The 12,018-nt window shown below is 58.2% G+C and overlaps 1 protein-coding gene across 1 annotated transcript in view; it reads left to right on the top strand.

Moving 5' to 3' along the window:
• The window catches only part of IL12RB1 (interleukin 12 receptor subunit beta 1), a 29,216-nt gene extending 18,807 nt beyond the window's left edge, over positions 1-10,409 (top strand). Inside the window, exons 9-16 of the mRNA XM_075537861.1 lie at positions 105-348; positions 2,581-2,736; positions 3,347-3,481; positions 4,850-5,005; positions 7,740-7,874; positions 8,694-8,790; positions 9,126-9,207; positions 10,134-10,409. Of these exons, the coding sequence (XP_075393976.1) occupies positions 105-348; positions 2,581-2,736; positions 3,347-3,481; positions 4,850-5,005; positions 7,740-7,874; positions 8,694-8,790; positions 9,126-9,207; positions 10,134-10,409 (1,281 nt within the window). The remainder of the gene's footprint in view (positions 1-104; positions 349-2,580; positions 2,737-3,346; positions 3,482-4,849; positions 5,006-7,739; positions 7,875-8,693; positions 8,791-9,125; positions 9,208-10,133) is intronic.
• Positions 10,410-12,018: the final 1,609 nt, after the last annotated feature.

Raw genomic sequence — 12,018 nt, 5'->3', positions numbered from 1 at the left:
GTTGGGTGCCTGTAGTCCGCGTTGCCCCCGGGGGAGTCTCTCCTCATGGGCTGTGTCCGGGTGTCTGTCCACCGGACCCAGCAAGCTGCCTCTCCCCCTCACAGAAGCCACCTCAACTCCCACTGACCGAGGGCTGCCTCAGAGACCCAGGGGACACGGCAGAGGTCACTTACCACACCAGCCTGCACATGTTGGCCTGCCCGTGCCAGGCCAAGGCCACCAAGACCTGGTTCCTGAAGGAAAGATTCAACCTCTCGGGCGCCGCCTACAACGTGACTGTCTTCCCGAAGAATCACTTTGGTCCTGGCCTCAGCCACTCCTGTCTCATTCCTGCTGAGGACCACACAGGTGCTTCTGAGGCGGGGGGGGGAGCGCCCCTTGCTGCCAAGCACCTGCTCTGAGCCACAGGCCTAAGAAACACAGGAAGCATGTGTGTCGGGTGGAGAGGCGTGCTGCGGCACTCAATAACCAGGAAACATCTCAGTGCAATGCAGTATTATCCTGCTGGAGCCTGCAAGCTCACCAGCGAAGCCCCGCTTGTCAATAAAGTTTTATCGAGACCAGGACCAAGATCAGAGCGAGGCGAGCGAGGCAGGGAACTCTCGGGAAGAGGCAGGCTTAGGGCCTGTCTTTATTTAAAATCCGAATGCTTTATTCATTTTATGCTTTTATACATATACGTCCTTTTTTCATACATACACCTTATTGATTGGGGTAAAAGTCACAGAGAGGAGGAGCTGATACCAAGGGCTTAAGCAGAAAGCAAATGTTTTGAGAATGATGAGGGCAACAAACGTTCAAATGTGCTAGACACAATGGATGTAGTCATTCTGAAGTGCACCACTCTGACTTTTTGGCCCTGTCACCGTGCTGTTCTGGAACATTCTCCTCCTCCCCACATGAAAACCCGCTACCCATTAGCACTTACTCTCAACCCACCATAGGCCAGCCCCTCGTCCCCTCTGTCTCTCGGCATCTGCCCAGCCTGGGCAGACCACACAGAGGAGACCACACGAGACGTGCCATGGTGGCGCTGTCTTTTCCCCTGTGCTCTGTGAGGTGAGCCCACGTGGCAGCCAGTGCTGTGGAACGGAGGCCTGGTGGTGTGGCGGTGACATTTGGGGCTGCGATCCCAAATGTCTGCAGTTGAAACCCCCAGAAACCCCCTGAGAGAAGACAGGGCTTTCCACACTTGAGTGAGGAGCTCCGGTCTCAGTCACTCACGGGGCAGTGCTCCCTGTCTCCTGGGGTCACCGTGAGCCAGCATCGTCTCCATGGTGATGTGGAGTGTGAGTGCGGGAATGATGTGTTAAGCAGTTAACCATGGAGTTGGCCATTCAGACCCTCCGGCCGGCTCGGAGGCTGTCTGTCCCTGTAAAGACCTATAGCAGCGGTTCTCAACCTTCCTCAGGCCACGGTCCTTCCATACAGTTCCCCATGCTGTGCTGGACCCCCAACCATAACATTATTTTCGTTGCTACTTCATCACTGTCTTGTTGCTACTGCTACGAATCAGGCGACCCCTGGGACAGGCTGTTCGGTCCCCAAAGGGGTCACGGCTCCCAGGTGGAGAACCGCTGGTCTCCAGTCTCAGAGACACACAGGAGCAGCTCTGGTCCCACAGGATCATCCGACTTCACAGAATGGACTGCAGGGCAGTGGGTGGGGTGGGGTCTGGGGTGGGGGTGGGGCAGCTCTCAGTGTCATGCCTTTTCCCGGCTGGGCCGTCTTCCGTTTTATGCATAGACTGCTCTATGCTGACCCGTTCATCTGCCGATAGGCATTTGGATCATCTTTGACGTAGGCTCTTGTGAAATATATTTCTATATATATATTGCATTGCATTCATATATATTATTCTTAATAGTGTATTAAAATACTGTTTATCTCCATAACTGAGGGGTTTATTGTGTGTGCCCAGGCGGAATGCCTGGCTCTCCTCACCCCATGCCTGGGGAGGCTGTGCCCCCAGCAGCCATCTGAGGTCTGTCACCATGACTCCGTCTAGAGACGAAAAGACAGACTCAGGGCAAAGAAGCCATGCCCTTGTTGGGTGGCCCTGAGTCGGTGACTCTCCCTGAGCCTCAGTTTCCCTAGCTGTAAAATGGGAGCATCACAGCCCCACTTCACAGCCAAGGGAGCCCTCAGCGTTGACCTGGGACACAGAGCACACCCCATCCAAGGCCTTTATCCCCAGTCATGGACGCAGCACCCACATCCCCGAGAACTCTGCAAGGGCCTGGGTGCAGGGGGTTGGAGAGGACCCCAATGCACCTTCATTCACCCTTTGGGCCTTGCCCTCTGGTAGGCGGGGTGTGGTGGGTGGCTGGCATCTGGGAGACCCAGAGTGGTGCGCTGGCTGGCAGTGGAAGGCAGGGTGCCACAGTGGGCTGTTGGGACAGGGTGCCCATGAGCTGGCTGGGGCGGCATGCCAATGCCCTGCTGCTGTTTCATCTGTACCCAGTGTGGGGCCCACGAAGCCAGACACAGGCTTCAGCTGGTGGGGTTAGGGCTGGGCCTGAGGGAGGATTGGGGCAGCCCCTAATGTGCTTCTCCCCATACCCCTTCCTCCCTTTCCAGACCCCGGAGCTCTGAATATCAGTGTCGGCGCCCAGGGGACCACAATGCACTGGGCAGGCCAGGATCAGGCCACAACGTACTGCATCGAGACACAGCCCCACGGCCATGGCAGGAGCCGTCCCACCTGCAACCTGATGGCGCCCGTGGCCGGAACGGGTATGGGAAGTCGGACCTCTGCCTCCCCCTCACACCCCGACTGCCTCAAGTCCAGGGAGGGTCCATGCAGGGTGACCGTGGCCCAGAATAACGGCTCCCCTTGGTCCAGGTCACAAAGCAGCGGGGACAGGTTGAGGCTAGCCTGCTCTCTCTCACCCAAGCAGGTCTGGAGGCTCAGGGCTCAGGCCCGGGCAGGTCGCACCCTGAGTAATGAGAATCACACATCCCAGGGTGTTTGTTCAACAGTCACCTGCGCTGGGGAAGGTGGCCACTCCCCAGACACGGGTGACAAATTATTCACAAGGCTGCTGAAAGGAAAGGGGAGGGGTGGGGCTTGCTGTCCAGACATGCTCCTGCTCTCCCGCCATCTCTCCCGGGCTCTGAAGGGCCCCAAGGAGCCTCAGCTTGCAGGGTGCAGGCACTCTGGCCCCTTGGAGCCAAGGTAGAGCTGGAGAAGGAAGGTGGGTTAAGAGCAGGCCGTAGGAACGGAGTCCTGGAAGAGGAGACATTGACGCACGGGCTTTGAAGCATGAATAGGAGTTCTTGGGTGGGGGAGGCAGAGGTGGGAACACAGTCTTCTTACTGACCTAGCCTTTGGCCATTCTTCCAGTGACCCACAGCTGGAGCCCGTCAGAGGCAATGGACCAGGAAGGGTGTTACCGCCTCACCATTTTTGCCACCTCCCACCCAGAGAAGCCCACTTCGTGGTCCACCGTCCTGTCCACCTACCACTTCTGGGGCAATGGTATGTGGTTCCAATCTGGAGGCATCGGGAGAGGGCCGTCCCTGGGGAAGCACATCGTGCTGGGTAAAGTGGAGGGGCAGGGAAAGCGAGCAAGGCCCCCAGGGGACGGATCCAACGCAGTGGCTGCAGCGACAGGCTCCGAGAGGAACTGTTGTGGATGACACACGACGGGCGGTGTCCCATTCTGTGTGGCTCACTGTGAGTTGGAACCAGCCTGGCAGCCCCGGACAATTGTATGCCCAGGAGCCCGTTTAGCGTATTGAGCTACACGACGGGTCAGCAGTTCAAACCCACCAGCTGCATGGGGAGAAAGATCAGACTTCTTGCTCCCTTGTAGATGTACAGCCTTGGAAACGGCGGGGAGCAGTTTACTCTGAGTCAGGATTGACTCAGTGGCTGTGGTTTGGTTTAGACTATGCATGGGGGGCCGGGAGGGGCAATGGTAGAATTCTTGCCTTCCAGGTGGGAGACTCGAGCCCTGGTATAGCAGAGTGGTTATGGTTGTTCTGCTGGTGGCAAAGGCAGCAGTTCAAACCCACCAGCTGCAGCTCTGGGGAGAAAGTCCGGGCTTTCCACTCCCATAGAGGATTAGAAAATTGCAAGGCCGTTTGTTCACCGCTGTCCTGGAGGGTTGGCCTGAGTCGGCCTGCACTCGATGGCAGTGAACTTGGGTCTTCAGGTTCCACTCACACTCGAGGCGCTGTGGATGCCGCAGCCAGCGCTCTGCTGTGGATGGGGGCCCGGGGCTGGGCAGCCACGCAGGTTCCAGCGGGCTGTCCGCGTAAGACACGCGCAGAAGGAAGAAAGGCCTGGCTATCTTTTAAAGAAAGGCAACCCCTGAAAATCCGGTGGTCCAACCCACATGTGAGTGCAGGCTGGTGCCGGACCGGGTGGCATCTGGGGACTGTTGTGCCTCGGGTCGCCGTGAGTCAGGGGCCACTGCGATGATGGCACCTAGCAATCCGTGTGCATCAGCCCCAGGCCAGTGGTCAGCGTGGTGGACTGTGAAGCCACCCTGAGTAGCGTGGTCCCATTTTATAGATGAAAAAACTGAGGCTTTGAGAGGGGAAACTGACAACTAGGAAGCGGTGGAGCCAGGATTCATATACATAAAGCAAGGACTGGGCTAGAGAGGGGACTGGGTTATGGGACATCGCAGCACCAGGGTCCTAGAGGACCGGGCACCGGTGACAGGGCTTTGACGCCGGAATGAGGTCCCGGCTTTCTTTTCCACACAACGGGAGGGGGCTACTTCGGATAACGTAGGAGTCAGCTGAGCGGGCTCGCGGCCACCTCTCTCTGAGGCCAGGGTACCTCCCGTCCTTGGGGGGTGCCAGGGCTGGATGCCAGGAAATGCTCCCCTTGCAGCCTTGGAGGCGGGGACCCCGGAGCACGTCACGGTGAAGAAGCACGGCGCAGACTCGGTGTTGGTGCACTGGGCAGAGTCGGTGCTGAGCTCCTGCCCTGGCATCCTGAAGGGGCACACTGTGAGCTACTGGCATGAGGGCAGCAGCCAAGCAACAGGTATGTGGAGGACCAGAGAGAAGAGCCGGCGGGGGTGGGGGAGGCAGCAGTCTGGGCTTAGCTCTGCCTGGCTTATGGGATGCTGGGCACCTCACTATCCCTCTCTGGGTCTCCGGTGTCCCAATGGGAGTCTTAAGCTTTCAACCCCCCAGAGAAAGCCGATCTGGGTGCCCCAGGCACTGTGGCCAGGATTACCCTGCCCCTTGGGAGGGGCGGGGCTGGGGCTGGGTATTCAGGAAGCGCTCAGCCTATGCTCTCAGTGTTGATGGGAGGGCCCCATGGCTCTGGTAACCCCTCCCTCGCATCTATCAGCAACTGACTCCCATTGGGTGGGTGACAGATATGAACACTGGGGCTTGGAGAGGGGGTTTGGCCTGCTCAGTGCTTGGAAGACAAGCCTGGACTCCTGCGCTGTCTCTTCCGGCCGCTCACCCCGGCCCTTGCACTGAGGGTGCTTCCTGGCCCCCTGTGGGACAGTTCCACAAGCCCCGGAGAGCTTCCTGGGCCACTGTCTTCATGTGAGCAAGTCACCAGACCTTTCTTCAACGGTACCGCCCAGTGGGTCAAAATCTACTAACCTTTCAGTTAGTAGAAGCCCAGAAATCATTTGCCCCCAGCTTAGGAAGAAAAACGTCACAGGAAGGCCCCCTATCATGAACTAAATTGTGTCCCCTCAGCCCACCTCCTCCCCAAAAAGGTATGTCAAAGATCTGACCCCTGTGCCTGGGAAGGTGGCCTCATTTGGAAATGGTGTCTTGATAGATGTTGTCAGGTAGATCCCAAAAGGGCGGCTCCCCACACAAAGGCCGCTCGAGTCCACCCAGGGGCCCACGGAAGAAAGGCCTGATTTCCAGAAACCGGCCACCGGTAAACCGATGGAGGACCGTTCTACTCAAAGGCACTAGAGGTGGCCGCCAGGTGGCAATGGTTCGAGGACAGCTGGCTGCGGTCACGCTGGCGGGCATCAGGTTTGGATCAGCAACTCAGCACCCAAAGAGGAGGTGCCTCACCAAGCTGGACACCACAGTATCCTATACCGCCCAGGACCCCATGTGATGGGCACGCCCACATGGGAGGAGACGGGAAGAGGGGTGGCAGGCCAGTGAAGACGACCAGCTGGGGCCACCAGAGGCTGGAAGACATGAGGACAGATCCTCCTTTAGAGCTTCCGGCCCTGCTGGCCCCCCGGGGTTAGGGCCGCTGTCCTCCAGATCGGGGAGTTAGTAAATCTCTGCCCTCAGAAGGCATCCAGGGGGTGGTGTTTGGCTATTTGGCCACAGGGGAACCCCCACAGGGCAGTCTTACTTCCTGCAGCGTTGCACAATTTGCCCCTCACCATTCACCCCACCCCTGATGGTTACTTCCTGCCGGCTCAGCAGCCCTGCAGAGAAAGCCCAGCTCCTGCATCCCCAGGCGGGTCTGCCACCCCACTCGGCTCTAGACTAGAGACTCAGACTTGCTGCCGCCAGCGTGGCCACCTCCACATGGTGTGGCAGGGACACTGATACTGTGTGGGAGTCGGTGGGCAGACTGGTGTCCTGCGGCTGATGTCACAAAGTACTTACTCCACGCGGGGTGGCTGGAAGCTACAGGGACACATGCCCTCCCAGCCCTGGAGGCCAGGAGCCTGAAATCAGGGTGCTGAAGGGCCAGTCAGGGGACGGTCTTTCTTTGCTCTCTGAACGCAGGTAGCCTTGGGCTTGTGGCTGCCTCCTGACAGCTGGCTCGGCTCGGAGTCCGCCTCCTCTTCTGTGAAACGCAAACCATACTCACTGCTGTTGAGTCGATCCGGACTCACAGTGACCCTACAGGTCAGGGTAGAACTGCCCCCGTGGGTTCTCAAGAGGGCAAGACCTTATGGGAGTAGAAAGCCCCATCTGCCTCACAAGCAGCAGCTGGTGGTGTTGAACTGCTGACCTTGAGTGAGGGTAGCAGCCCTGTGTACAACCCCTGAGATGGGATTAAGAGCCAGGCTGTTCACCTTGGGCTTCATGTTCAACTAACTGACACACCTTTAAAGATGCGGTTTACAAGCAAGGCTCACAGGTACAGGAGTTATGACTTTAGCTTACCCCCTTTTTTTGGGGGGGGGGTAGGGGAAACCAAGCCAACCCAGAGTAGCGTCTTATTCAGGGTGCGGGGAGCAGCCTGTCGGCTGAAAACCCAGTAGTCAACAGTCAATGTGCTGAAGGCTAAATGTCCCAATTTCTCCCAATTTCCTTTTGATGAAGAGACATTTTCCTCTTGAATCAGGGTCAAAGAATATGAATTTAGGGTTCTAGGACTACCCTCTTGAAGACAGCCAGCAACTCCCCTTTCATTCTAAGAGGTTTGAAGGAATGGTTTTATTTGTAATGTGTGACCTCTTCAACTCCACCAGCGCCTTCTGAGGACGTGTGGGCTTGGCTCTTGTCTGAGGCTCTGGGCGGACCCCGGGGTTGAGGAGGACAAAGCTAGCTCTAAACCCCAAAGGGCGAGGAGGTGAGGGAGGAAACCCGTGGGTATCTGGGAGAAGTGTATTTGGCAGCTGGAACCACCAGTGCAAAGGCCCTGGGGTAGGACGGGACCTGCTGCTTTTAAGGGGCAAGGACAGGTGAGTGTGCCCCTCCCCTCCCCATGGCTGCCCAGTGGGAGCTGAGTCGAGGTGTGGTAAACCATGGCTTGAGTTTAGCTTCTGGGGAGCAGAGGGGTCCCCTGGTCCCAGAGTCTCCTCCCTGCCCCCTCATCCCTGCAGAGCACGCAGTGAATGCCACAGAGACACAGGCCATCCTCCACGGGCTGTGGCCCGGCGTGAACTACATTGTACGGGTCCGAGCGGACACAGCAGTGGGGCCCGGGCCCTGGAGCGAGCGGAAGAAGTTCATCATCGGTGAGCGGGCGGGGCCGGGGGGGGTCAGTCCTCTGCCCTGTTGACCCGGCTGTGCTGCCCCCACCCCACATCTCCAGTGGGGTCTCCCCGGGTCTGCCCCCAGCATTGCTTCTCCAGTCTTCCTGGTGAAGCTTCTCCTGCACTGGGTGGGGGCTTCTCTGGGAATGCCCTCCTTCCTAGTTGTCCAACTCCTGCCAGAGGTCATCCCTCAACAGCCAGTTCCAAAACTCCCTCCTCCCAGAAGCCCTTGCTGCCTCCCTGGGGGCGACACCCACTGCTGCCACCCTGCATCCTGCCCTGCCCCCTGGGGGGAGTGTGTTAGGGCCTCACTCTGCCCTCCCTCAGCCTGGGGCTCTGGGCAAACTATAGGGGCTGTGGGAGGGGGCCATGAGTAGTGAAGGAGTAGATGACTGAATGGAGATTTGGAACCCCGCCCGCCCCCCTGCTTACCACAGAGCCTGCCTATTGTCCTGGCATGAGCCTGGGCCTCAGCAGGACCAGGGCCAGGCCTGGGTTGGACTGAGCAGGGGTTTGGGAGTATGGGGTGGGGGAAGAGGGGCAGAAGTCACAGGGCTCAGCCTGTAGCTACTGCTGGTGGCCATACCCTGAGCACTCTATCACCCCAGCCCCCTGGGCAGCAGGGTTCCATGGTCCCCATAGTACAGATGAGGAAACTGAGGCACAGAGAGGCCCTTAGCATGCCACAGTTAGCAGAGAGTTGATGGATCCAACCCCACCCCCTCACCCCATCGCTTTTATTGGCTCCCATGCCCTCAAGGGTCAGGGCTGCCTCTTACACCTGAGCTCTCCCACCCTCAGAAGTTCAGGTTTCTGTTTTGTCCATCCTCCTGGCGTCGCTGGGCAGCTTCGTGAGCGTCCTCATCCTGGGTGTGCTCGGGTACTTCAGCCTGAACAGGTAACCTGCTGTCCTCCCCGCTGGGGACCGGGACGAGTGATGGGAACGGTGGCAGTTAACCAGTGGGTACTTGCTTGTGACCATTTTGCAGAGGAGGAAATTGGGGCACGAGTGGGCAGGGCATGACCCAGGGCTGGGATTTGAACCCAGGTCTTTCGGATCCCAGCCCCTCCCCAAATCTTCATCCTCAATGAAGATTTAACCTCACCGGGATGACAAAAGTTAGGCCGAAACCATGAAAAGGACGTCAGAAGGGAAAGCATTACGTCGGGACAATGACAGCGGAAGAGCACATGTAAACGCGTCCCTCTAACCGGTCCCCTCTTCCCTCTCAGGGCTGTGCGGTGCCTGTGCCCACCCCTGCCCACACCCTATGCCAGCACCGCCGTGGCGTTCCCCAGCAGCCAGGGAAAGCAGGTAAGCATGCCTTTTCAAATTCTAGGTTCACCTTGCTGGACCCATCCTTCTCTGGGCTCTGCCAGGCAACGGCTGTGCATGCATTTGCTCATCGTAGTCTCCCTGAATCCCCTGCCCTGTGCACCCCAGACAAGTGCTCCCAAACCCTTCCTATTTGCTAGACGGGTAGGCAAAGCCCTTGGGAGGAGCCACCTGCCAGTCATCTCCTCGGCACACAAATAGGACCAAAGTGGCTTCAAAGGACAAAGACCACGAAGGCTAGATCCAGAGATGAGGCACGAACTCACTTTGCTGCTGTCCTCTCTCCCGAGCAGCGCCCACCCCCTCTCCCCTGACCCCCAGTAGCAGAGAGGCTCCTGGGGCACCAGACCTCCTCTTGCCAGGGGGCACAAAAAATACACACACTGCCACCAAGTCCTTTCCAACTCCTGGCAAATCCGTAGGGCAGAGCAAAGTGAACCCCTTAAGGTTTTGAGACTTAAACTCTTTAGAGGTGCAGTCTCGTCTTTCTACTCTGACGTGGTTGGTGGGTTTGACACACTGGCCTTGCAGTTAGCAGGCCAAGGCTTGAAACAGGGCATCTTTCCCTCGCCTCCTCTCAACTCTCCCCAAAGTCCCAGGGCCATCCCTGATTGGCTAGGTTAGGTCACATGCCCAATTCTGAACGTAGCATTGGAGCTGGGTGTGAAGTGGGATGATCTGATTGGCTGGGCCAGGATAACACCCCCCCCCATCCCAAGGGACAGGGTGGGAGTAGTTCCTGCCTAAGCATGGCCCATTAGATGGGTCGGACAATTCCGGAAGAGCGATGGGAAAGCTCTTCCTAAGAGGGGGCTGAATGGAGGTTTGGGAAGCAAAGTCTGTGTGGATGGGAAATGAGACCCCCGTCCACAGCCTTGACCACACCCCTCCCCCTCGATCTCCAGGTTTGGCAGTGGACTGAGCCAGTGAGCTTCCCGGAAGAGGCATCCCCGCAGGAGGACGTGGTGGTGGAGACATTCTGGGACAAAGGCGAGGGGGCAGGACTGGACACTTGGACTCTTGAGTTGACGAAGATCATCCCGGAAGACCAAGCCAAGGCTCGGGGGTCCAGCAAACAGGACAGCCTGGCGGAGGGTCATCCTCTGCTCCTCACCAGACCTAATGCCAGTCCTAGGCTTGGGGGCCTCAGCACTCCGAAGCTTGATGGGCAGGAATACTAAATTCCACTTCATCTTACAGATAGTACAATGCCCAGACGGATGGCCACAGTCACACAGGCTGGTTATTAAGCACCGACTGCATACCCAGACCCAGCCAGCCACTCTCCCGGTTCCCTGAATTCCCCAACCACCCAGAGCGTACCGTGGCTGCCCTATTTTACAGATGGGGCCACTGCGGCTCAGAGAGGTGGGGTGACTCTCCTGAGGCCACACAGCTTGGGCAAGAATCAACTGGGGACCAACTCAACCAAGCCCCACCAGCCTCAGGCGCCCTCACCCTTCCAGCTGTCTGAGCACAACTTTGATTATGACACTTCCTAGGCAGGAAACCTTAGCAAGCACCCCTAGACAGAAGCTGCCAGCTGCGGGGTTAGGTCGGACTTCCGGGGCGTGGATGGGCGTGGTCATTGATCCACTTGCTGCTGAAATAGACCTTAGGGGAAGGCTAGCTCCGAATGGCTGGCAATGCCAGGGTCAGGGCGCCCACCGCCTCGCGAGGCCTCTGTGTGGGCAACAAGGTGGCTGTGTACCCCCTGAGGGAGGCGGCTGTCCCCTGCCTCAGTCTCCTTCCTGGTAAATGGAGAGGCGCCCCCCCCCCCCCCATGGCTGCCCCTGGGCCGGAGCTCAAACAGGAACCTGAGAATCGTGAGCGCATGCATTTCTTCCTCCCACAAACATTTCTGCACCTCCGGGCCCCGCTGAGGAGCATCCAGTCTGGGGGAGTCCCCCTACGGACTCCGAATCCACCCGCTGGCCTGCCCGACCACCTGGCCTTGCCCCATCGCCTCCAGTCTCCACTGGCCCTCCAGAATCTCCATAGGACCCGCGGTCCCTTAACATCCCCGACGAGCGTGGGATCGCGGTACCCTTTGTGGCCACCAGGTGGCAACCACTGCACGTGTCTCCTGAGCCAACTAACCTGGCCCCCACCCCCACCACCTTCTACCACATTAGCGACATTCTTTTTCCAATGTCAAACTGTTGTTAGCCATTGGCCGTGACAGCCCCGGGCACAGTAGACTAATCCTGTGATCAACCGGGATGGAACGACGTGGCCCGGCCATAGGGCTCTCGCTGGCTCAGTTCAGGTTAGCCAAGCCTGTAGACTGGCAGCCCTAAGAAACCTGTTCAGGGCCCTAGCAATCGGGGTGCAAGCTACCACGGAAAGACCACTGCACATGGGGTGGATGGGCGAGAACTTAACCCAGGTCGCCCTTAGAGAATGCACGTTTCTACCACGGAACTGCCATCGAAGTACCAATGCTTCCCAAGTGGTGGTGGTGGTGGTGGGGGGGTGGTCCCTGACCCTGGTGATCCAGCTCACGTGGCTTGGCTATTCCCTTGGGCTCTGCTCCCTCTCAAGGCTGGTCCTCCTTGTTCCAGTGGGCTGGCTCCCGCCTGCATCTGGCTTGACATGTATGACAGTCCCCTGGCGTGTACTGCTGCCACCATGTCTGAATGACCTTCCACTGCCTTTCGAGTCGAGGTGGGTTCAGAAGATGCGACTCCTGGGATATCATTGGTGATGTCAGACGGATCTTGGCTGGAAGCAGAGACTACAAGAAAGGTGCTTAATTGACAACAAAGTTGTCCGTCTGTGCTTTCCTGA

The sequence above is a fragment of the Tenrec ecaudatus genome, chromosome 1 (genome assembly GCF_050624435.1).
Source record: "Tenrec ecaudatus isolate mTenEca1 chromosome 1, mTenEca1.hap1, whole genome shotgun sequence".
In the NCBI taxonomy this organism is placed as follows: domain Eukaryota; kingdom Metazoa; phylum Chordata; class Mammalia; order Afrosoricida; family Tenrecidae; genus Tenrec; species Tenrec ecaudatus.
Note: the sequence above shows the minus strand (reverse complement) of the source record. Positions and strands in the feature narration are given on the sequence as shown.